This window comes from Trachinotus anak, unplaced genomic scaffold (assembly GCF_046630095.1).
Source record: "Trachinotus anak isolate AG129_WGS33_773 ecotype Australia unplaced genomic scaffold, CSIRO_AGI_Tana_v1 ptg000009l, whole genome shotgun sequence".
NCBI classification, from domain to species: Eukaryota; Metazoa; Chordata; class Actinopteri; order Carangiformes; family Carangidae; genus Trachinotus; species Trachinotus anak.
In genome coordinates this window covers 19,129,613-19,156,116 of record NW_027273860.1, presented here as the reverse complement: position 1 = coordinate 19,156,116, position 26,504 = coordinate 19,129,613, and the positions used below count along the sequence as shown (strand labels likewise).

Here is a 26,504-nt window from a genome sequence, read left to right as displayed (position 1 = left end):
CTGGGATATGATGTGGGACATATTGTCTGGGAACAATGGAGCCCTGCAGCCCTCTTCTGACAGACACTCACTCTGAACCATTGATACAACCTTTTCAAAGACACAATATGTGAAGAGCCTGCTTTGCATGCACACATGGTTTCATTTTATAAGTCAGAATATACACTTGTAAATGATCATTATACTACTAGTATACTTCTAATTTGTGGTAATCTCTGACGATTCTTTTAGAAAAATTGTATATCTATTATGATCTTTTTTCATATTTATATACCATCCCTCTATCATGCCCAATGGTACAAACAGAATCTTTTTATTTCAGCTACAGACAGTGAATAGCACAATAGAAATACTAAATGAATACCTCTTTCTCATGTACAGTTAATGTGACAATGGGAATTGTGACTTCATGAAATCATTTTGTGGGATTCTATGTGGCTAGAATATCGATGGGAGTATTTGTGTGAATTTATTGTTGATGATCTCTAGAAAGGGTCGCCTGCGATATCAAAGCGTAGCCACTAGATGGAAGCAGAAAACAAGTCACTGCCTGCTGTAGCCCTGTAATGGCCCGTAACACATTCTGATGTCTGTCAGTGGGCTGAATGGATAATTTATTCTAACAGTTCAAATTGCAGTTACAGAAAGAAAATCCCAATTAATCCAACGCAAGAGCCAAATTGAAAAGGTTTACAAGTTTTTGCAAGTGTTCGAGTCAGTGTGTCCCGGATGTTGCCATCAGACGGGGGAGGTGGAGAATTAGGTTGCAGTCGAGGTTGCCAGGTCTGTACATTACCCACAATTTGTCAGTCGTATTTGATTGGTATTTCTTAAATACTGGATTTCTACGACTTATTATAGGCACAGTCATAATCCTGACGCATAATACTGCCATTAACGGATCTGGACACTCAATTTCTCATTTTTTGTGTTACAGACTCAGTGTGTGTTTAACAAATTTGTAAATATTATAATAAAAGTAATAAGGCTTTATATCCAAGCGGCAACACCTCTTTTTGCTGTAGCGACTAACACGCTGTCATGAAACTTTTCTTAGGTACCACTGACTTAAAGGAGTCTTTACCATACTGGTGAATGTCTGATATCTGGCAACCCGGCGCACTGCTCCACTGCTACGTTTTCTCGGCAGATAGAGACGCTGCTGTGTGTGTCTGAGTGGGAGATGGACTGAGTGAGGGCGCTCTTTCGACCAGTGCTGCCGATAGCATTGAAATACCCATAAGCTAGGTTGAAATAATTGACGATTTCAGGTCGCTGAATCAACAAGAAAATATAGTACCGTTATCAGTCTTTCACATCCCACTCCAAACACACTAACACGGCATTGATGGTAATGTATGCAAGGAAACAACCGAGACTCGGCGATGGGTAAACATCTTTTTTAACGTTACTTATTCAGATTTTCCTTTTCCTCGTAGCTACGCTTTGACAATCCGCCATTTTTACTGAAACCAAAATAAGTGTCGGGAAACTTGTACGTTCAGCTGTTGCAGCACTTCCAACCATTTCTCAACATCGACATTTAAAGTGTGTTGTTCACAATTGTTTTCTTTATATTTGCAGGTGTGACCGAAGAGATTCTCAGCCCTATCAGGTACTTGTTAGCTAACCGTAGCCTGCTAGCTTGCTAGCAGCAAATAAGATTAAAATGGACACTCTAGTTCAGGCTTCTGGAGAGCACAACAGGCCCCAGTCAGTGCGGAAAATAACGCGAAAAGTAAATGGTTTTGTTAGAAAATGCCGCCTGAGCGCTGTAAATATTTCCTAACGTAAACATTGTCAGATAAAGACAACACAGACTGAATGTGTTCGTCGAATTCAACGGTTTAGCAAAAGGTACAGGCGAGTTTTATTGCAGCTCAAAGCTAATGATAGCCAGTTACTGTTAGCTTGCCTGCTAGCCAGTCCGATTAGGGCCTGACCGCAGTCTGTCATTTTAAGGATATAGCTAGCTAAGCTCTTAAAACATCAAAGTACTCGATATGCATTCTGCAAACACATGTGTTAAGGTCAAATACAGTTCATAGACCGTGAAGTTGGCTAATACTCGTTCGACTGATAAAACGTTCTTACTCGTCATTGACAGAAATTATAAACGTGTTAGTATACATAAATAAAGTGTTATTAAGGGAGGGACTACTCAACAGCCATACTAGCATAGCTTAAATGGTTATTTTAGTAATACTGCACCAGAAAGAATTGACAGATAACTCTGCTGCTTACAAGTCACAATAAGTTGCATGAAGTGCTGTAAATTAACCTCAGAAATATTAAAACTTTGATGCATATGTAGTTGGACATTGTAGTTAATTGAACAGCCAATCATCTTGTTAAACAAAACTGGTTTGAGAGACCTGATGATGAGAAATAGATGAAATCAGGTTACACATAAGATACTAAATTGTAGTGAGATTGTGTGTTTATTTTCTGTGTCCGCAGACTCTCAAATACTCGTCCAAGAGCCATCCAGGAGGGGACCACCGACATGAGAAGATGCGAGACGCCTCAGATGTCACTCCTCCCTGCAAAATGCTCAGGAGGTCTGACAGCCCTGAAAATAAACACATCGACAGCACGGGGCACAGCAGAGCAAAGGCTGTCCACACACATCGCGCCAGAGACAGGGATGGAGGTGAGACGTAGTTATTGAGAATAAAATGGGTTTAGATTAAAAACAAATTGTGTACTTTGATGGCTACAGATGACGCTGTCACATAAGCATGCAAGAATTAGTAGGTATTGTTTTTCCCAACCAGTGTATTATTTTTACAGCTGAGAGCCTCAACACTTCAACTTTGCAATTGGGTTATAAATTTCTTTTACTCTCAGGCATAAATACAACCTGCTCTATGCTTTTCTTTATGCGATGAAATTGTAGGTATTCCGGTTGTTGTGGTTTTGAACCAAACAAGCAAAAGTTAACTAAGATGCAGTGATGAACTTCAGTACCCACAAACCATATTCATATTTTATCAAGATGCATTTTATGTTAACCAGTTGAGTAAACCTTAGCAGTTAGCAGCTGAGTAAACGGTTATTGTGCATTGTGTAATAATAACCACAAAAACCTAGATGTTATGTGAAGGTATTGACATTCTACTGCAGTGGCATGAAAAGGAACACCACGCACATTGTCTAAGCACTTAGGTGTTTTATAGGGTTTAGATCTGAATTTGTTAAGAAGCTGGACAATTTCACTGACAGTATGTCAGAAGTAAACTTTTTTTTTGAGGTTTGAAAAAGTGGATTTTTAGTGACACCATCACTGGAAACACATATAGGGGTGATGGTTTAAAATCTTTTTTTACAGTTAAGTTTTCTTGTGTTTTTCTTTCTAAGATAACGTAAACATAAGAAAACAGTATTTCTGATTAATTTGCAGTCAAGCGGTCTGATGATGCATGTGGCGTGTTTGTGGTCGATGAGAAAGCGTTACTCTGATGTGGGGCTTAACCTTAGTTTTGCTAGAGAGCAGTTTGTCAAGTTGGCAAACACAATATTTTGTGTAGCTGTTTTTTCAGGGATGCAATGATGACACATTTTGAGGACTAATGTTGAACTGCAGACGTTACTGCTCTGTGTGCAACATCTCTTGTCTCTTGGCAAGAGAATACAAAACAACTGAGGCTACACTAACAGAGACCCGTGGGATTGTTTGCTTTGTAGATCTAGATTTGAAGATACAAGCCTGAGGAACACAAATGAAATTGTTGGAATTTGTGTATAGATTTTAAAAGACAAAATTTTGCGTATTATTTTTAGATATTTGAGATTGACTTGATCTTGTCTAAAGCTCAGGCACAGCTTGTTTAAAAATCCTTTTCAAATCAAGAGCTTTTATTATTAGTCATCTGCTGTTATGTGCATCCAATAAATGGTAAACTGTAGCCGTTAAACAAAAAAACAGAGTGTTTTTTTTCTGTTTGGTTTAGGCAGTATCAATCTACTACAGTTACTAATACTGCTTGATGTGTCATTAAATGCAGCTCAGGTGGCTATTATAGAAGAAGTGATAAATAAAATGTATTAATTTAAATGTAATAAATTTAGATAGCAATGTAGAAGGTTAAAGCAGCAAAGTGGTCTTATACAGAGTCTTCACGCTTAATGATGTAAGAGTATTTAGCAAAACACACATAGGCCACACTGGATGATTTTTTTTTTTTTTTTCATGGGCACAATGTTCTGTGATTCTGACAAAGTTAATCTGAAGAAATATTAACCATTATCTGCCAAGATTTATCATCTCATTCTAAGTTAAAATGAGTGGCAAATGTGAAAACAGATGAGTCAGTGATGCAGATCAGCATTAGCATCCCTGTTTCCAACTTGTTAATGTAACCGTGTAAAATCAGTAGGTGTTAAATTTAAAGTGAGAATGAGCTGTTTTGAAAATTTAATGTTCACTAATCAATGCTTTTACATGACCAATAGATCAAATGACTATCTATAATGTGAAACGCCTCACTTGTAGTGATGTACCTGCAGAGAATCTTCTGTCTCTGTACAGTCTCCCACGACTCTTCGGGGCGTTTTTGTGTCTTCAGCTCATTGTTTTGGTTTTCTGGCCCACAGCTTTAATGTTGTGGTTGACTCACTGCTGTCATCTGTCCTGTTTCCAGCCGCAGCAGGCAGCTGCTCTCCCCAGCCAAGCTCTGATAGACTCAGTGTACACTATTCGCCCAGCACCAAACAGCAGACAAGACAGCAACTAGATAGTGAACATAGTGGATCATTTAGCAGCTTATTTTCAGGAATTGGTGAAGACCAAAACAGAACTAAGAGGAGAGTTAATATTGAACTTTAATTCATCAGCAGCTGACATTCAGTCAATATTTTGCACATCTCATTTTCAGCTTGTAGGTACGAGTTGTAAACATAGACTTCCATTCAAAATGATTTTATGCCTTCTCAGCCCTCACAAGGTGATTACAAATCTCAACTGTAGTTGTCATTTCTTATAACTTACTTGCAAATATATTGACTATTAATTAGATTTGATAAGAAGATTCGATAAGTTATTGGAAAGGATTTGGACACTAGTTCTGCTCCAGCACTCAGAGCTTTCTGCTCCTTTTAGCGACTTTCTGACTAGCAGCAGTTGTTTACATGCCATTCAGATCTGCTAGTTACTTAAGCTTAGCAGTTAGCGATGGCTTCTCTCTCCCCCTCTCTTTCTCGGTGTGTCTTGGATCAACAAATGAACTTGATCATAAGAGTGTTGTGTTTTTGTAACTATAGAGGATTGTGATGTTTATTTCAACCTCAGCCATGTCTGCTGTCTTAATACATTAAGACATTAATACACAGCTCAGCTTGCTGACCAGAGCTGCTCTATTCTGTGCCCGTCTGTGTACACAGTACAGCATTGATGGGCTATTACTGCTGAAGTGTAACCAATCAGTGGGTGGCACATTGCTCCACACCACAAAGTGGCTGGACAAAGTTAACCAGCAGCAGATTTTATCAGTTGAGGCTATTTAATGTTTGTTCCATAATAGCTAAAATGAAACTTTTGGCTGTCGTCAGTTAATATGTTCTCTGCAAGTGTGTGCATTCAGCCAAAGACTGGCAGCTATTGAGCATTGCATGATTGTGAGTGCACTGTGTGTTGCTCAGTAACAGCCCCTTCTCCCTGCATAGAATTGTTTTTGGTTTTACAGCTGGTAAAAGGTTGTCGATTGCAACTGGTACTTCTTTGGTATTTTGGGAATCGACACTACTGCGTCATCAGTGTGAGAAGAGACGTTCTGAACAAACCCACCATTTTTAAACAGCCAAATGACTATACACTGCTCACTGCAGTTACATTTCTGTTGATTATGGTACTATACTTTTAGTACAGTAACCCCAAAACCATGCTGTGGTCAATTAAGGAGGTACAGATGTTTCTCTGTTTTGGTATCCCTTCGATCTCCTCTGTTGTTCGTGTGTTGTGTTGAATATGATGTCGCTATAACTTTGTGCGTCATCACAATAGTAACAGTGCCACATTACGGGGTACTATCTACAGTGGGAAAAAAAGTGCCTGACATAAGGCCCGCACAATATGAGGAAAATCTGCAATGACAACATGTTGCAATAAATAAACAAATATTGAAGTGTACATATACATTTCCCATGACTTTCTCAGCCATCTTGCCAGCTAACCTCACAGTCACTACCAAACTGACACCAATTACTCTGAGTGTAGCTGGTGGATAACTGTGGGATGCATCTGCTTGGCCATATGGTGTGAATGCATGGGCCATGCATCCAGGGCCCCCTCTTGCCCTGTTCAGACCTTGTATTTACATGTATCTTCAGTGATGCGATCACAAGTGGTCAGCTCAAAGTATGTCAGTTCACACCTTGCTTTAAAATGCATCTCCACATGCCCACTTGTGATCAGATCTCACTTCCCTGCTTCCTATGCAAATAAACACATACGCTGTGTTTTTAGCCAATCTGAATGTGATTCTGTGTTTGTGTGAGTGAGTGAGAGAGAGAGCGAGAGAGAGAAAGAGATTTGGTCCGATCTGGTTCAATATGAAACTGTGTTTGGACTAATTAGACTGAAGCAGAGGACGTCAGTAGAGTAGATGGTCGTTCATTGTGGCCCTGGACGCATTTGCGCTCAACCTCTCTCCAGAGCACCTCCGAAGGTAATCTGCGTGATTGGATCTCAAATGCATCCTCAATGCATCTTGGGTACGTTCACACCTGAACTTACCACTTGTGATTGTGGCTGGTGTCTCAGTCTGTAGCTATAAGTTTACAAAAGCTGCAGTCTATACAGCTTTCCTTTTAACTTGTTCATAACAATTCACAGTTAGCTTAATGTTAGCGCACTGTGATTGTGTAAGACAAACCGTGGTGGATGGAAGCAGTTGAAAATGTGCCTTTCCTTCGTGTTTTAAGCTTGTTGAACATGTAGTGTGGTGAAGGACACTTATTGACTCTTTACAAGCAAAGGTTTTGATCACACTTGCAGTGACAACCGTGTTTGTTAACAGCTTCGGTAAAACGTTCACTGGTCTCCGCTGCTGTCTCCGCGCTGTCCATTTTGTTTGTGTGTGTTAGAGAGGAGAGGCTGCAGCCAGACCACAAGGACACTGAAACTGATCTCATTGTGGATCAGTTGTGGATCTAAATTTCAGATTGTATAAATGTTCAAATGCTGTTTTTCCAACAACAGCAGAACTTCAGAAGTTTAGTACAGCTGCAAAATGCTGCTTAAACAGAAGCATCTATCAGCCCCAGTGATACGTGTTTTGTGTTGCTTGTTGAAGCACACTGACATCATTAATCTAACCTCCTCGCTGCTGGTTTTTGCATGCACATTGGTTCACTTGTAGATACGTACTTGTGTGGTTGCAGTGGTTAAATGGAGCATAACAGTGTTTTTCACAGCTAGTATACACAGAAAAACAGCAGAAGAAATGTATTGAGCTTTATACAGCTGATAACATCCATCAGAAATTACCTGGATTGGTCTGAGGACCTGATCAACTAGTTGGCTCAGGAGAACTCCAGTGATTTAATTCTCTATCGTTAAATTGGCTCTCCTGATAGCCTTGAACTGTGATCATTTAACTGCCAAGTAGTTTTGATAAAAAATCAAACACTTTACTAAGTTAGAACTTGAAAAATAAATGATTCATGCACATGTGGGCAGTCTGTTTATGAGCTACCCTGACATGCCCCACGTTGGAAAAATGAATTCAATACAAGTCCTTGGTGGAAGAGGGGTATTGCATAGAACATTGTGTTCCTAATGTGATCTGTTAAACCAGTAGTTGAAAGTAAAAAAGCTAAATAAGATCAAAGGAGGCAGGATAATTCAGTGTTTGTCCAAAAAACACGCAATACTCTGAGGAATAGGCTTCATGCAAGAACATTTTCATATTCCTCTCTGAAACCTCTCTTTATTACTTCTGAGGTTTGCTCGTACAAATGTTCCAAGTAGGATTCACCAAAATCTCTAAACTGGACAAACTTGTAAATTGCTCCTTTCAGCCTGATGAATGCCACCTGTTCATGAGAAGCTGCACATTTGTGAGATTTCATCATTAGCAGAATCAACGCCCCCAAAATCACCATAAAAGGCTACCTGTACTGCTCCATTTGCATGCAGTTTCATTAACAAAAATCTGACCAATTTTAAGTATGAGAAAATTGGTGAATGCCACAAATTATCTTAAATCGCTCATACATGCATAAGGATCAATCTGTTTGTATGAGTGGTTCATGCATGAGGCCCATTGAGTTCCAGAGTTTGGAAACATATGTCAAAGAAACAGTGTTTGTATCAGCTCCTGTATACACAGATGCTGGATTTCTATAGTTCACTTTTGGGAACAGTGTGTTGTCTAGACGTGGTTTGGATGAGAACAAGTAATTGATGCGACTGCCCATCAATGCAAAGTTGTGAGAATCAATAGGTACCAGGAAAAAGGTTTTAATTTATGTGATGTTGAATTAATTTGTTCCACAGTAATTGTAGCAGGGTTGGGTTTCAGTCTTGCTTGAAATTAGATACAATCACAATCACTTTGTTTTTTGCCATATTCATTTTTCAGTTTTTAGTGTCAACACAAAATTGGCACATTTTTTATCTCCATCTGATACCCTTTGTACAGCAAAAGTCACAAGTGTAAACAGGTTTTTTCAAACACGGGTAAACTAGCTAAAGAAGGCGACTGACTCCTTTTACACTGCCAGTCACATTTGCTGGAGAGGACACACACCACCATGCAAGCTGGTAAAACTGATCCATTGCGTCTCTTTCCTCATTCCTAACAGGAGTAGGTGCACCTGTCAGTGTTGGAGCATCTGTGTGACGTGCTTCGATGGATGATCGCATGTTATTAAAGCTTATTTTGGGGCTCCAGCTCACTCTTTGATTTCCAAGCTCAGTGTAGCTGCGGTGTTTCCAGTTTAACAGCACCATGCAGGTGACAGGTTCATCACAGCACGGAAATAGGGAGAAAATTAGTGTGTTCGTCCGGGTGTTGTGTTCACATCAGTGCCGATCGGAGCCGGAGTTGATAAGTACCTGCATCTACTGCAGAGTCGTTCGACCCAGCTGTGAATGCTGATTGTAGCCTTTTCCACAGCTGACAAAAGCCAGATGCTAGCAGGTCTTAGCAGGTTTGACCAGTGTTAAAGGGCTTAAGATACCAGTCAGATTTTATCTCATGTATTTTGTTTTTCACAATTAGAGTAAAATGCTTTATGAAATGCCATCATTTACAAGCTGAAGCGGTTATTTTGCACTGCTGCACACATCAGAGATTGTTACAGATACTGATTGCCAGTGCTGTATTGGGTCTAGGACAGTGGTGCTCGGTGCATCTGTCCTCTCCCTCTGCCATATATGAGAAAACCTTGTCACCAGAGGCCTTTCATTCAAGCATGCCTTCCTTGTTATAGTCTCCCTCACTGACGCATAATTATATTCCTGAAGCAATTCAGAAAATGTTACACATGTCAAAATATCTAGCAGAGCTTTCATTTAAAGCATCTGATAATACCTGGGCAGAGCTGAGAGGATAGGATGAGCTGAAGCAGGTTCATCTGATTACTGCCTGTAGTGGCAGTGCTGTTTTCAGTTCTATTGTCTAGAGCGCAGCCTAGTACTGGGAGAGGTTTTTAAACTTAGGATGCTTTGTTAGACAAACAGGTGTAGCATCAATTTAGATTAAAGCCATTGCATGAATTAATCAGGTATGAGTCAGTGTTTCCGCTGGCTCGCTGCTGCAGAATTATTGCCTCCGCTGCTTCAGAATTATATGAAATGTCATGAAGTGACAATTACATGACTTTACAGAGGTGCAGTCGTGCTGCGGACCGCTATATGACCTGCTTGGTTCAGTCAAATTTCCATACTATCCCACTGCATACACCAGTGAAAACTGTCAATTGACAGTGAAATAATCATTGGGTGCAGCAGTGACGGACAGCTCAGACACCGAGGTTGCACAGGTTCACTAAGCTTTGGTGCTAAAAATCACGGCGTGATTATTAATAAACATCCAGCTGCAGCTACTCATCTTAGCCGGTGCCGAGCATCACTTTCGGTTTTTAAATTGACGAACTTCATACCAGCTGTCACTAATCAAGTTAATTCAGTCATTAACCTAACACCACTGTACAACCACAAATGAACTGAGTGTTTCTTAAGTTGATAGAAACACAGACGTCATCTTTCCCACCATGTCACTGTCAGTAATTTAAAGAAGCAAAGATCTCTTTTATCTTTGGCAGCACCTATGGCCAGTAATGGCAATTGTAGGTTTGTATTTAAAACCACACCTGTGTGTTCCTTATGATTTTGTGGGTGAGTTGTACCAGATACCCGGTTCATAAAAGTGTAGAACACAAGACCTAATGCAAGGATAATTTCATCAGTGGGTGACTATTGTGTGACCTCATGTGGTGATAGATAATGACATGTATTTAAGTGAAAATCTTCGAGATTGCCAATTTAAGTCTACGGGCTATATTTATGAAACATGACCTTCAGTATTTTTCTTCACTATCAACATCATGATGATTGCCATAAATACATTCTTAAATAAATTCTGTTTTTAAAAAAAATAAATAAATAAATAAAAAAATAAATCCTAAAGGGAACACTGAGATGTATATTATCATGTAATTTTAGCATTGGTGTACAAAAAAATGTGAACTCAACCTCAGAAAAGTGTGTTACCCTCATCCAGACATTCTGGGAAAATGCTGTAGAACATAGTTGTTATTTCTAAAATCAGATACTTCAGTCAGTACACTCGCTTGTAGTACACGGTGTACACACTACAAACACTGGTGTAGCGTGTGAATTTCAACAGGGTAGTGTCGTCCCAAATCACATGATTACGATGATGTCAATATGTGACCATGTTTGTCACCTGCTTTTTGGCTGCTTTGCTCACTTGACTTAAATTGAACACTTTACTTTCCTGTGTGTGTCCTCTGTGTCACACAACATGGAAATTAAGATTCTTCCATTGTCACAAGTTTGAAAATACGTTGGTGGTCCCTCCCCTTTCACATGTAGCCAAGATGGCGACCATTGAGAAGTGAAGTGAGAAGTGTCTCCTGTCTTCTGTCTTTTAAACTCAATGTTTTTGGACCATTTTGAGTGCACCATTCAGATACAGTGCATGTTGTCATAGTTGTCAGTGTGAATACACCTTTGCTCTCAAAACAAAAAGTGTGAGTCTGGAAGTACTTGAAGTGAGGCACAGAAGCTGTAAGGAACTAGGGTAACATTGTTGCTTTGTTTGACATCATATCAACAAGAATATTTGTTATAGAGCATAGTGTATATGTTTAAGGAATTCAGTATTTTCATTTTATTTATGTGTATGCTTTTGTTCTCAGCCACACTTTGTTGACCATGAATTTGTTATGTGTTTCTGTTGTTGTCTGTTGTTGTAACTGACGGTGTCTTTCCCTGTTCTTGTGTTGTGTTTCAGGGACCAGTTATTCCCCACAAGAAAACTCTCACAACCACAGCTCCCTTCATAGCTCCAACTCACATTCTAACCCCAGCAAGACCTCAGACACAGTAAGTGTTGCCTCAGCACAGACACCAGACTAAACTTTGTACAATTTGCACTGGAATTTTGTAAAGTACAGTTTGAATTGTTTCTTGGCAGCTGCTGCTGTTCAGTAGTTTCACAGCTTTGACATGCTGGTATCCTCTTGATGTAAAGAAATAAACATTACACAAATACACCACTGCTTAGATTACTAATGCAGTCTTTCAATAAATCCTTCATGCCTCTGAAATAAGAACTAAAGATTCCCCCCCAGTTAAAAAAGAGCCAGCTGAAGCTATCTGCCTTCAAATCCCAGTCTCTCTTCTACATTTCAGGTTAAGTTACAAGCGCTTGCATCAGACCCTCTAAACACACATGCACACAATTGCTTTGTGTCTGGTCGGCGTCAGGTTCCTAAACATTTTCTCTTTTTTTTTTTTTTTCAGCCTTACGAACCTGGTGACGACTGGTCAGAGCACATCAGCTCATCTGGGAAAAAATACTATTACAACTGCAGGACAGAGGTGTCCCAGTGGGAGAAGCCCAAAGAGTGGCTGGAGAGGTAGCCATAATCCTTCTACCCAAACCACTTGATTGTGCATATTTACTTAATTTTAATCAGTGTGACATAAACATCCCTTACATGGCTCATCTGCTTGCATGCATATTTGTATCTGTTTCACAGAGAACAGAGGCAAAAAGAGGCAACAAAGACTGCAGTTGTCAACAGTTTCCCCAAAGACAGGGACTACAGAAGGGAGGCTATGCAAGCATCGGCAGCCCCTACTGGTTCTAGTAAGTCTTGCACTACAACAACACATTTTTCCTCACCAGTTTGCAATGACTGATCTTGATGAATCAGGCATCGTTTGTTTACATATCTCTATTTTTTTCTGTGTCTGGCTGATCCGACATATCAACAATGAGTGCTCTCCATCTTTGTTTCCATCTCCTCAAATCTGCCTCTAAGCCTTCAGCTTTAGCGTTGTTGTTATTGGTTAGTCAATGATGACTGTTGTTGAGCTGACCTTTGGCTGATGAATGCTAAGGAACTGCTTACCAAAAGACTGAGACTACAAATGGCTGAACTGTGCATGCTGCTGTGGCTTTAAACAACGTACTGTGGCTGTGCACTGAAACTAATCTGGTGACCCGACTGATCGGACCACGTTGGACCCAATCCATTACAGTCTTGTCCAAGTAGTGTTTATGGTCGACATGAAATTACTGTGTGAGAGGATGAATTATTCTAATCACTCGTCTGCTGAACAAATCATTGTCTGGTTAATGTAATTTTTAACATAATTTTTATATGTGTGTGAGATAGAGCTGTCAACAAAAATTGTAAATGCAATTATATAATCAAATTTAATAAAACAGACACTAGATTGTGAAAATTAATATTTGATTGTGGGGATAAAAAAAGCAGCACAACTGCGGCTGTCTGCCTCGTGACTTTTTGCGTGGGCCTGGATGCACTGATTGCACTGCATGACGGACAAAATGAAATGTAGGTCAAGCTGAAATGAGCAAATAATTCAAGAACAACCCTATGCTAATGATGGTATCCACACTTGGCTGCAGAGAGAGTAATCTTCAGCCAAAAAAGCCTTGCTTGAAAATATTCTGTATTTTGGTCAGTAGATGACAAAATTGTGGAGCCTTGAGATAAAGTTATATTCAAGCTATGTAAGCTACAGTTAGCCTAGCCCACCATTCCAGCATTAGCGACCTGAAGTAACAAAATGTGCAGCCAAACAAACACCTACACACGTGGTTATGTCTCTTGTTGTGTTGGTTTGCCCTTTTATGGACATGATGCACATAAATGGCCAAATTTTGGCAGCGCTACCATGCAAACAGAGTGAAAACAGTGATAATTGTATTACAATTAAGGTCATTAGTTTCTAGTGCAGTACCACAGGTCACTTGAAGTTCGCCTAAGTATTGTGAAGTTCACTCACCTTTAGCTCTCGCTGTAGAATTCTTGTTACTCACAACTCTTTACCATTTCATGCAAATTTAACATTTTTCCTCTGTTCCTTCTCTTTTCCATAATACATCATAAATTAGCAATGCAAACTATTTCTGATAGACATACCCTTTTGTTTTGGTACCTGGTACCTGGTACAGAGGATGCATAGCAACACAATTATGATTGTAGTCTCAGTGTTGTCCACTGTGTTGTCCTGTGTATTTACTCAGTAAGTCAGTATATGCTGCCATCTGGCTGTCAACATTTTTGAAAAAATATGTGTATCTTGGTGGAAATAGCTGTTGTAAGATGTCTGTTCTTCGCATATGTCAACAATCTTAAGACCTTTTTCTATGTGTTGTTGTTCTGACATACATATACACTGATCCCAGGGAGGAAGCACTCTGCACTTCGTCACAGTAGTCACCTAAAATTAAAGATTCCCTTAGGTACAATCTTCTGTTGTTAAGAGAAAATCACCCAAGGCTGCTACAAGGAGATTCCAGGCTAAATGTTGCACAACATTTCTACTTCACAGTGGCACTTCTCTATAAAGCTACTTGAGCTTTCATTGAATAGATGTCATTTATCACGAATAACCTGTTTCTGAATGCCTATTAACTACTCCCCAGAACACTTCACTTCAACAGACCAGCTAATGTTAATGATTACCTGACACAGTTTTGTTCATGAATAAATGCCGTTGATACATTGGCGGCACAAAAATGATCATATAGCTTAATGTTCTTGCTGCATTAATTAATTTACATTGACCTCACCATGGTAATCACATTACTTATCACTATTTGCCAGCAGCGATTTCTGTCACTCAAACACTGGATTGATGTAGAAAGCTGCTGTTTATAGTAACACAACACCAGCTGCACTGTAGCATGTAATGAAATCATATCTTATGGATACATGGAGGGTAGCTCACCTGTAGCTCAGCTGTGATTACAGCTGTTCCACCGTAGTGTACCAGTGGTTACCTGAGGTCTTTGTAAGGGCTGTTGAGACACATTGCCAGTAATCCTACAGCAGGAGCTGTGTGTTGGATATATAAAATGACATGGATGTGATGTGCCCCCAGGTCAGGATTTGGTGAAATTGTAACCGAAGCTTACATGAAGCTCCACAGTGGTTTTTTATAGGGGGTCTCTGTTTAGGAGCTCAACCTTTTATCGATGACATGTATTATATACAAGATATGTCAGAGCTTTCTCCACGATACCTGAGGTTGTTTTCATTTTTGGTGCATCCGTGCTTGACACTTACTTTTTTCAAAGGAGCAAATGTTCTGCAAAAACAAAATATTTAGGAGCGTATAAAGAACTTTAGAGGTGTGATGAAAATTGATCAAATATTCTTTTGTTTTGGGTTTTTCTTCCTCTCTCTCTTAATAAATGGATATGAGGAGACATTAAAAGCAAAATGATTTAATTTATCTGAATATAAATAGCACACAAGGTCTTTTAGGTAATGCTGCTTCAAACTGTTTTTATTTAAGAAGTATGAAATTATTTAAACAGTGTGACCCACAGGTTGAGAATCTAGTTTTGGTAGTGGGTGGCATAGCACTCCGACAGGTGTGTGGCCAAATATGAGTCAGTTTGTAAAGAGTGAAATAAGGTGTTCTGATGTAATTTTTATCTAAACTGAAATGGAGTGATTTTATCTAAACTTTATCTACCTGATTGAGCCGCCACAGTAGAGCCTATTTATGGGAAACGCTGTTATATCTCAAGCACCTCTATAATAAAGTAGTTCTAGGTTTTAAACACTAAAAAGGAGTCTGCTCAGTCTGTTTAGACACAGGATATCACTGATCCGGCAGCTTCTGTGAGCAGGTCATGTGGCCCTCTCTGAGCTCAGCCAGCGGCCCACAGCAGACTAGAGGGCCCTTTGCACTGACGAGTAGATCACGTGATTTTTTTCAATGGACGACATGGGTCCAGTGTAGGGACAGCATCGTCTTTGTTTTGTTGTTGGCCTTTTTGTCTTAAAAAGACAAAAAAGAGCCTGCTTGTGCTGAATTCTTTTACACTTTTTATTTCACACACTCTCCTAAATTCATTTTATAGTTCACACACATTTTAGTAGCAAATGTGAATGAAACACCAGCATTGTCAAGCTTAGTCCATTGCAGCAATTAAACATATTTTAGTTTGTTGGTTTTGCTTGTGTCATGTTCATTTTGACAAATATATCAGCGATAAACCACTTTGAATTCACTATGAAACTGCACAAAAAGTGGGAAGGATGATTTTTAGTTAAAATCGATTCACATAAGAATCACAGTACTTATCTTCTATGATTCAAAATTTATAAACAATTGCCAAAATTGTTATATTGATAAACAAAAAAGGCCAAACTAAACTGGGAGGGCACATACAAGAGTAATCTTGTAGTTCGTCTTATGAAACAGGCCAGCATTTGGTTGCATTTTGAATGAAAATACTTAATAATTAGCTTTGCAATACAGAGGTGAAGTATTTTGTGAATACTCATGGCTTTACTGTGCAAGCATTTCACTCGCATTTATAATAATAAATAATAGATGTGTGTGAACTGTAAAATGTATTTAGGAGCGTCTGTGTGAATAAAAAGTATTTTTAAAAAATTCAACCCACATAGCCTCTTAGGTTGATCAGCACAGTCCCACAGTGGACCCATAATGTGGAGCGCTGGCTGAGCTCTGAGCGGGTCAGACGACCTGCTTATAAAAGCAGTATCTCGCTGCATAAGCCAGTGACAATTTGTGTGTGGAAGTGAAATCTTAAGTGGGCAGATGCACAGGTTCTCTGAGCTCTGACGCTGATAATCATTAGCAAAGCAGTGTAGAAGTTGCTGAGTGTTGCTTTCAGTGGTTAAAATAACAAATGCTGTCTGTGGTACTTCACATCAGCTGTCATTAATTAATGTGAATTCTGTCAGTAATTTGATGACAGGCCTGAATTACACTTGGGTGCTGTCGGTTTGTGCACTCTCTGCACTCTACTGTTAGCACTTGTCAAAGATAGTTTGTGAGGGAAGAACCTCCACTCTGTAACACCACCAGTGAGATGTCTTCTTTCAAGTGGAATCCATTATATCATAAATTTGACCTTATCGACTGTATATTTTTTAACTCTGACCTTCAGTATTTGTGCAGTATCAACATCGTGATGACACACATAATTACATAGTTATTGAATAGACAAATTGAAGCAGAAATAATTAAAAAACCTAGTATAGTCTCCTTTTTATTTTTAAGTGTTCCAGCTGGTTGGGAAGACATATTTTACTTGCAAAGTACATTAATAAAATCTGTAAATAAAAATTTTACACAAATCCTACTAAACTGACACCAGATCAGCACATACACATGCCAAAACACCACCCACATACACACAGTATCCAATGTATCTAATTACAGAAAGCCATTTTAGGACCCTTCAGGACTGTTGAGGGAAAACTACACACTGAATATTCATTAGTGTTACTCTGTAGATATTATAATCCATTTGGTGATCAGAGCAATGCTGTTGGACTTTAAAAGCGGTGTACATGGTTTGACAGAGGCATATTTTGAGTTCTGGTATTGTGCTGATTTTGTCTTACAGACCTGGCAACCCTGCTCCTCCTTTGTTAAGGAAAAACACATTATTTAGTACATTTTCGTTGCACCTTAAGGTTCTTTATGAGCTTCTAAATATTTCAACTTAGCAGCACAAGTGCTCTTTGGGGGAAAAAGTAAGTCTAGAGCCCTTTCACACCTTTCACTGCTTTAAGTCAGACAGCAATCCTCATCAAGACCAGTCACCTTAACTGTCAGTTAATTTCAGTCAGTTTCATTTTCAGCTTAGTGGGTACAGGACGGGAGTAACAACCAAAATTTAATCCTCTTTCCTTTTATTGAACCAAGAATTCTTTTGACTCAAAAATCAATTCAAATGTAATGGTGAGCTACACCAGAGACCAGACTCCCATACCTTTGGTTAAATTTAGTATCATCTTGAACTAGTTTTTAACTACCATATATTCTGGTACACATGCTTTAAATAAAAATACAGTCAGATGTTTCTGACACTAGGGACTCATCTGGGTAAAAATTCCCTTTTAGGAACAATAATAATAAGCACATTTTCATTTGAACCCATAGGTAGTGTTTGATTTTGTTCTCAACTGCAACTTTTGACCATCTGTGGACCAAGAGTGATACTCTTTTCATGTTTCAAAGTAATCTTTCGTGTATGTGATTGGCCACCACAGTGTTTATTGGTGGACGATGCTGCTGTGCGTTTCAAAAAATTATAAGGTCATCAGAAAAGAGGAACTTAGCTCAAATACTCTGTGTGTTCTTTGTCTTCAGTCTTGTCGAAGAGTTTCATGTGGGACCACAAATCTTAGACAATGCCTCTTGCTTAGCCAAGTATTCTGAAATTTTTGATGTATTTCCATTGGATGTGCCGCAAAGAGTGCATAACAAGACTGGCATCTTGTTGCATGAGCCCAGTTTTATATTTCACCAACATTTAACTGAATGAGGGAATTAAGCTTCAAAATGCTGATGGCCTGGCTCCATTCAAATGATTGAGAGTCTGTGTTTTGCTTTTCTTTTGGTGGTCTGAACATGGCCTAAGGGTGTGATTGTAGTCCAAATGGAGCTGATGTTTGCCTCTGCCTACTGAAATTCCATCGTCCTTTCTGCTCACCTCACAGAGTCGGCCCAGGTGGAGAAGCCCACAGCGACCCTTGCCACCCAGTCCCAGTCATCATCCTCAGGCTCAGGGAGCTTGAACCCATCATCAGGGCCCCCCGGATCGTCGGCGTCCACGGTGCCTGTATCTCCAGTTCTGCAGTCCCCCGCCCCTCCGCTACTCCAGGACCCCACCCTGCTTCGCCAGCTTCTCCCAGCACTTCAGACTGCCCTGCAGCTCAACAATGCCAGTGTGGACATGGCGAAAATCAACGAAGGTAAGAAAAATACAGATATAAGATGCAAATGGTTCATTATACCAGTGTCAGTATTTAGACTGCTGCGGTGGTTGTGTTTGATCAGCAGTAGTTACAGGAGGCAGTTTAAAATGATATACTGCACTGCTATCAGCTGTTTGTCAGACTGCTCTATGTCAGAGGTTTTGACATGACATGACATGACATGACATGACATGACATGATAATCTGTCCTGCTGGACTGAGCACAGTGTTGAATCCAATCTTACTTGATGTCCCCATAGTCCTATGCTGTTAGTATTGCTGTCTGGTTGTGTGGATGAAGAATCCCTCATGGCTGGGGTGTGCTCAAAAACAGGTCGTCTCACTGGATCTCAAGGCAAAAGGCAAAAATGTTAATAGCAGTTTAAACACTCACACTGGGACCTGTAACAGTGGCAACACAGTAATTGTAAACGTGGATAAAAATGGACACTGCTGGGGGCCTGCAGACTTATCCCACTTGAGTTTACAGGTGTGAGACACAGACAACTCACCCAGCTGATGGCTAACAGTTTGTTTAGCAGGCATGTACGTTTAGGATCTTCTACTGTTGGCAGCATTTGTACACCTATAATAATCAACCAAGAGGATGTCATCAGAACTTCATTATAACAGCTCAGAGTTTGGTTTGAAAACTAGTGCTATTGGAAGTTTCTTTTTTGGGGCGGGGGGGGGCATGCTGTCATGTGCACCCAAATGACAGGCACACAGAGTAGGATAGTAATGTGTCTCCTGTTTCATTTTAAAATCCCTCCGCAGAGTTGTGCATTTACAACCTCATGACATTGAAGTACAGCCTCTTAAGTGGAAACATGTTAATTTTATTTCTTCATAGTCTGTTCAAGCTAACTTTTACTGGGCGTATTTAAATGGGACACATTCCTTGTTTTGACTAATTCTCTGTGATGCTGTGCAGAAACCATCCTAGTAGCAGTGTTTCATACAGTGTGTCAGTGCTCAGGGTAACTGTGTGTCTGTTTTCCTGTTTCTGTAGTTCTCACAGCTGCTGTCACACAAGCTTCATTACAGTCGATGCTTCATAAGATCCTCACTGCTGGACCATCAGCTTTCAATATCACTACTATCCTGTCTCAAGCTGCTCAACTCTCCAACCAAGGTAAATGCAGCCATGCAGAAGCATCTGTTCACAACTGTGTGGAGATAGTCAGTTAGGTGTGGTGTATAATGACAGCTTTGATGATTAAAGGTTTCCTGCATGTTTCCTGTGAGTTAAACACTTCTGATTATGATATCTGATATCATCAGTCAATAGAAAGTCAGTTTCCTGACTTGTACTTATGACCGTTTCAGTCTAAATACTGATATTTACTCATACACACAAGTATTTGGACACATATTTTGTAAACAATGAGTAGCCTAGTGTCCAGTTACATTTGAACCCCTCAGCTTTGTTGCTGTGTGTCAAAAGGGCTACATCTAAATCACATGTATGTCTGTATTAATGTAAACCTGCTCAAATTAAAGCTTAGACTTGGCACTTTAATATAGTTTTATTATTATTTTATGTCAAATTCAATGTGTTGAAGCTCAGAGCCTGGAGAACAAAAAATAGGTGATTGTCCAAATACTTGTGATCTGGTGATGTTCCTGCTGGATATTGAATTTAGTCAACTGTATTGATGCCTTAGATTGTCTGTGTTTTGGTTGGTATGTCTCCAGCAGCTCAGCAATCGAACCAGTCACCAATGTCGTTAACATCAGATGCCTCGTCGCCCAGGTCCTATGTTTCTCCGAGGATCAGCACACCACAGACCAATGCTGGTCCTCTAAAGCCCCTCCTCAGCACGCAGCCCGTCATATCACAGCCAAAAGTAAGAGAACAATTAACAGTGTCCTCAGCAGCTGTTTAGAGGATGTAGTAAGGTGGAAAAAGGAGCCAGCTGGGTGAATTTTGGAACAATTCAACAGTTGTCATGTACAAGCATGGCATAATCATTTCTTCTGTTTTATCAGACCTGATGAGCATATTGAATTTCTGACAACAATCCTTTGCTAGTATTGTAGATGCTAAAAGAAGCTAATCAAACAGGAAGTAAATGTTTTCTTGAGTCATTGCAAAAAGGTGGCTGATATTACACTCACATGCTTTTCACACAAGCCTTGTGTGTATGGCTCGAGTCTAAAGTCTACAGTTGGATGAAATGTAGGATATACAAAAAACTGAATCATGCAAATTTATTGCAAATGAAGTCAGTGCGTTGTTTATTAAAAACAGTATTGTACAGTGTAACATTATATCATGTTGCGTCCCAGCCAGACATTATGAATGAAATGAGAGCTACACAAACAGTGAAGCGTACTCGCTCTTCACTCATGCTTGTTGACGATTAATGAAACAGGCTCTGATGGAAATCTGGACAAAATATTCTTTTCATATCTGTAAGCTTGTGTCTTGATGACATGTTTTGATGAAGTGTCTCTTGACTTGCTGCGTCCAGGTGAGCACGCCAGCAGTGAAGCAGGCGTCGCATCCCCAGCCCACATCCCAGCAGTCCCTCTCCAGCGATAAGCAGCACAGTCATGATGCCACCACGGCCTCCCCACGCACCCTGCAGCGCCAAGGGTAGGTCCAACCACACCACCTGCTCAAGTTCAGCAAGAAAAAGTAGCATAGAGGTGAATAATAAACAGCAGCTGAATATTTGAAGACAACAAGGGTCATCTGAGATGGCTAACTCTGATATCATAGAATATATGTAATTTTGACTCTATATAGATAATTAGTGTTAGTTTATAATGAGAGAGTGTAGTTTGTTTCTCACTGAGTGCTGGCCTATTCTCTGTGCAGTACATCATCGTTTAAATATTTATGACTTGAAAAGGCATAGACATCTCTGTGCATTGATTCTACACATGAAGCCAAATACAGTGGAAATACTGAATCTGCCAAAATGTGGGACAGCCTGTTTACATCAGCACAACATTGACGCCATCTGCTGGCCATTAATGGAACAAATGGTTGTTTTCACTCAGTTGATTACCTTTATTCATTGAAGTCATGCCTTTGTTTGTGGAACAATTTCCAAAATGAAACAATTCATAATGAGTTTGATAAGAGATGTTAATCTCAGTTTCTCGCAGTTTAAATTAAGTCAGTGTGAACACATTGACTGATCATTTTCTCTATCCAGACACACATTCACATAAATATTAAATCACATAAGGCAGAGCGCAGGAGTGATGCTGATTTAGTCAAAGTCACTGAATTAAATCAGGACGTAGGCACTGAGGATGAGCAACCATGTTCCACTCTGTAGCTCAAGACTGTCACAACAAGGGATGCAACAAATGTATATTTTCATAGGAAGAGAGAGAGACCATCATGCAATGATAATAGTGACAGTAACAGCAACAATAATAGTAACACTAATAATAAGAATAATAATGTCTTTATTATTATTATTGTAATATGTTAAGCAGCAGGAATTGAGCAGGATCATGGGGGCGGGAGGTGGTTTGCAGTTGCAGATCCAGACTCTGCAGAAAACCTGCAGAGAGCAACAGGAGGAGAGAGAGAGGAGAGAAAGCACAGAAGTTTGAAAGAGAGAGGGGGCGAGAAAGAGCGAGGCACACAGCCTGGGCTCTCATGTGCTTGATGGAGTAAACAAACAGAACGATGCAGTGATCTCCAGAAAGTTTTCAGTGATCTCGTCAGCTGGACAACATGGACCATACTGTGTATACTGGCTTTAATTGATGTATTGAGACTGAGGCCGACCCACTGGTGGTAGGATGGTAACAGGTGCAATGCCTGAAGTTGTGAAAGAATAATGAGCTAACTGAAAGTTAAGGGGTGAAGATGAGTTTAAGTTTGGATTTGAAATCCTGAGTGGAGTCAGACAGTCTAATGTCTGCAGGGGGGGGGGTTGTTAAAATTCTGGCAGCCAGACAACAAAGTGTTGTCTAAAATACCTTTCTTTGTTCATCCAACATGTCTAAAACTCTTACTTGAAAAATTGCTTAAATGATTATTGATTATCCAAATAGTTGCTGATTATTGCAGCAGTAGATACAATGACTCCTGTCAGTCCACAAAATTATGTCCTGTTTTTAACACCAAACGTCCCCTCACTCAAACATGTTGTGTTTCCAGCTCCAGGCATTTGGCTGTTAATCAGGTTCACAGAATGTAGCCTGACACTGTGTCCATTTTCATCAGTGTCCACCTTTCTAACCAGTGTGGCTGTCTACATCAGCTGTGTAACAGCTCATGTTTTATTTACCTAACTGCAAGTGTCTTGTGGACATCAGATTTATTTTTAGGTTATTAGCTTCTCACCATTTCCTCTGAGAACAAGCTGGTAAGTCCTGTTTGTGATAGAGAAGTAATTTTAGAGAGCTCAGCTCTCAAGGATTACACTCTTCTCTTTCTTCAATTTCAATTCAATTTTATTTCAGTCCATATATATATATAAAAACACACAAAAGAAAAAAAACACACCAATATTGGCTGAAAAGGTGTAGGCTGAAGCTTATTAAAGTGTAGGCTTATTGCACCTACCCTCTCTACATAATTTTGCATAAATCAGCAGCCTTCTCATTACAGTGTAGTAGTGTAATAATGTGTTGTCACAGAAAACGAGGAGAAGCAAAACAAAAAGAAATTTTCACCACCATGTTTGACTAAAAAAGAAAAGAGAATTAAAAATATATATCTTCTTTTTATGTTTGTCCCCACCTTTGCTTTTTTGAATGTACTTATTCCCCTAAGTTTGTTCATGTTCTCTCTGTTGTTAAACAGCCTCTGAATACAGTTTGGGAGTACATTATTATGTGCTTTGTACATTCTCTGTGCAGTTAAGGTCAACAGGGTCATGGATCTTTAAAACATGTGAATGAATAAATGGTGGGTTAGTTGGTTCATAACAATCTTCTTCACTATCTATTGATTGCAGCAGTCAGAGGAGTCCCTCCCCAGGTCCCAACCATGTCGCCTCCAGCAGCAGCAATGCCCCCAACTCTGCCTCAGCTCCCCCTGCCGCCTCAGCAGCTCGGCCCTCCTGCTCCTTCACCCCCACCCTTGCTGCCCACTTCAATGAGAATCTTATCAAACATGTGCAGGGTTGGCCTGCTGAGCACGCAGAGAAACAGGTTGGTTCCGCCTACATGTTGCCTTCATGTACAGGACTGAACTGGAAAAATAACAACTCTCATGCTGGTTCTGGTTTGTCATGGCAACGCACATTAGCGCTCATTTTTGTGTGATGATCTCAAAGGCATCAAGACTACGTGAAGAGGCTCACACCATGGGGAGCATCTGCATGTCTGAGAACTGCACCGAGCTCAAAAACCTGCGGTCTTTGGTCAGAGTCTGTGAAATACAAGCAACATTGCGTGAGCAGAGGTGAGAACGCGGTTTTAGTCTAGAAGCCTGCACCTGTTTACATGTGACGTAAACCTCAATGCACCTAATTGTTGTCGTCTCCGCCTCTCTCCCACAGGATACTGTTTCTGAGACAGCAAATCAAAGAACTTGAAAAGTTGAAGAATCAGAATTCTTTCATGGTCTGAGAACTTCTGGTTTGCGATTGAAGCGAGCGTTGGGAAAAGGGGGGAAAAGACCCATTGCACATAGTTGGAAGATGGAGGGAGAGCAGTTGTTCAGTTCCTCTTGATCCCAGTCTTAACACACACACACACAGGAGCAGCAGTCGGGTTGCCTTTGGACCGTTGGGCTGGGAGAACCAAGAGGGAGAAAACAAAGAACTGTTGTGGGAGAAGGGGGAGGGCGAGGTGATTTACAAGTTTTGTAAAAAAACCCTCAACGGAAAAAAAATGTAGATTTCTTGTAGATGTTATTATCTATGTTGTAAATATGTTTTGTAGATTGAAGCCATGGAAAGCCATGCCTATCAAAGCTTTTGACATCTAAACTAATCAATGCCTAGGCGGCTACATTCATTAGCTAGCCTTTCCTTCATGTTAACTCGTCTGCAGACTTCAAGCTTCATTTTGTCAGTTCATAGATCATTGAACCACTGAGCAACCTGCGACCTGCGTGTAAATGGAGGCGGCTGTTTGGAGCCATGACACAGAAGCCTAGCATAAAGCATAACACACTGGTGTCAAAGTAGTTCCTGTCCTCAAATCTTGGTGAAACTGAAGAGTGTCTGGATTCTCTTCCTCTGCCCTCTCTGGGTGAACTGTAACGTGTACTCAGGCGTGGTAAACGTCCGCTCTCTGCAGGCCTGTCATGGCGATGGTTCAGTGATCTATTTGCAGCTTCTGGTGGCCCTGCATTTCCCAGTCTGAAAAAAACAGTGCCTGGTGGTGTGGTGGAGTGAGTGATTTAAAAAAAAAAAAAAAACAACAAAAAAACAAAACAAACAAAAAAAAAATTAGAGATGTGATGGCGTGCTGCTTTGGACCATTCCCACTACCCTCCCCTGGCCTCAGCCCTGCCCTGCTGCACCCTCTCCTGAGACACCAACACTTCACACCCTCCTCGCCAGTTCTTTACTTTTTTTAGTTTTTTTTGTTCCTCTTTGTCCCTCTCTGACTTTTTAAGCTGAGGTGGTTCCACTGGTTCATTCCTTTGTACAGTCGCTAACATAATGATGAAGTTTTAAGACGAGGACGCAGAATAAAAAAGGTTTTATTTATAAGAGTTGTAGTGATGAACGGTAAATCACTATGATATCCATGCATTGCATTTTCATTTGCACCCAGTTCAGGAGTGGTATCACAGGAGGTTAGAGGCAGATGTGACGTGTCACCTCTTCAGTCAGCGCAGGGCACCAAGAGGTCACAAGGTCAAATGTGAAATGTATGTATTGTAATAAACATATTAAACTAAAGCGAGCACTGGTTATTTTATTGGAATATAAGGTTTGGTTCATACGCTAGTGCCTTGTTGAAAGTCTTAGGCCTCATTCACATCTTCTTTTATCCCCTTTGACCAACAGCAGTGAGATCTTCAACAAGCATGTCATGCACAGGGTTGTTTTTCCCGCACGTCCCATCCCTCTTATTTTGTTCATCCTCCACTGATGAAGAGCAGGGTCCTATGCTGCAGAGGCCTGTTTTTTTCCGCCATACTATCTATTGAGTCTATAACTGAACTGCACCACACATTCAGTAAAGGTGACCACATCATTGCTTTGTATATTGTTTCCTGAAGTATATTGACGAATGAAATAAAATATGCCTCTCCAGGGCCATGTTGTTCTTGGCTTTTTGCTGGTCCCTTTAGTGTCAGTTTGTCTCCTCTGACTTAAAGTAGGATAGACTAGGGATGGTTTTTACATGTTCTCTCTCAGTGTCTATAACTCAGACTTGTGATAGATCTCTTTAATTTTGACACAAAGTCCACTTATTTATCCACTACAAATGGAGATGTCTCTAACTTCTCTAATGATATTACATAATTCATTATCTGATGTTAAGTGCAAGTACCAGGGTAAGTTTTAACCGTAAAGAATAAAAAGTTCAGACCATGCTACAAATTCTGCATAGAAGTAAGTTTACTGCACCGTCTCCCTGCAGTTCACCAAGAACAATGGCTTTTAAAGCATCAAAGAATGACTGTAATCAACAATTAGCTGTTGTTGCAACTTTTAAAACTTTAAGATTTAGTCATGTGTATGCCTGTACAACCCCCAGCCCCAGCCTCTGTGTTGTGCTGAGAAAAGGTCTAGGGCAGAGAAAATGTGTTGGTTGTAAAACTGTTTTGATAGGTGTTAAAACCGTCCCCACCCCTGTCAGCCATCGTTGACCTGGCTGTAGCAGCTTAGCGGTTTGAAATGAGTGTAGATGAAAAGACTTCTCTTTAATAAAAGTTACATCAATGTAAGTACTCATCAAAACATGACTTGGTCAAAATCTTCACACCTCTTCACATGCATGTCAGGAAGGAAGTGGTCATGCATGCAACTGATCACATGATCCCAAGATCATCACTTTAAGTGATGCTGTTACAACCATCCCTGGTTTCCCCCTAGACATGTTTCGAATGGGTTCAAGCAGGGACAGTCGTTTGTTAT

The 26,504-nt window shown here is 40.1% G+C and overlaps 1 protein-coding gene across 3 annotated transcripts; it reads left to right on the top strand.

Annotated features, from left to right (window-relative positions):
- Positions 1–1,154: 1,154 nt before the first annotated feature.
- Positions 1,155–25,679, top strand: waca (WW domain containing adaptor with coiled-coil a). 3 transcript variants are annotated; one of them, XM_071485685.1, is made up of 13 exons: positions 1,155–1,389; positions 1,585–1,615; positions 2,461–2,653; positions 11,484–11,575; positions 11,996–12,111; positions 12,235–12,344; positions 18,226–18,480; positions 19,496–19,618; positions 20,185–20,333; positions 20,961–21,085; positions 23,418–23,613; positions 23,739–23,866; positions 23,964–25,319. In XM_071485685.1, the coding sequence occupies exons 1-13, from the start codon at positions 1,349–1,351 to the stop codon at positions 24,031–24,033; spliced, it is 1,629 nt and encodes a 542-aa protein (XP_071341786.1). In that variant the 5' UTR covers positions 1,155–1,348; the 3' UTR covers positions 24,034–25,319. The 3 variants fall into 3 exon arrangements, with proteins under 3 accessions (XP_071341786.1, XP_071341785.1, XP_071341787.1); XM_071485684.1 differs by having other exon boundaries at positions 1,157–1,389; positions 20,182–20,333; positions 23,964–25,679; XM_071485686.1 differs by lacking the exon at positions 1,155–1,389 and adding an exon at positions 1,400–1,495 and having other exon boundaries at positions 20,182–20,333; positions 23,964–24,369.
- The last annotated feature ends 825 nt before the right edge of the window (positions 25,680–26,504 follow it).

Excerpts from the sequence above, each read along its gene's own strand:
- waca (XM_071485684.1), top strand. The coding sequence starts at position 1,349 with ATGGTAATGTATGCAAGGAAACAACCGAGACTCGGCGATGG. Across the intron at positions 18,481-19,495 it reads CATGGCGAAAATCAACGAAG|TTCTCACAGCTGCTGTCACA; the intron begins GTAAGAAAAATA and ends CTGTTTCTGTAG. Across the intron at positions 23,867-23,963 it reads GCAACATTGCGTGAGCAGAG|GATACTGTTTCTGAGACAGC; the intron begins GTGAGAACGCGG and ends TCTCTCCCACAG.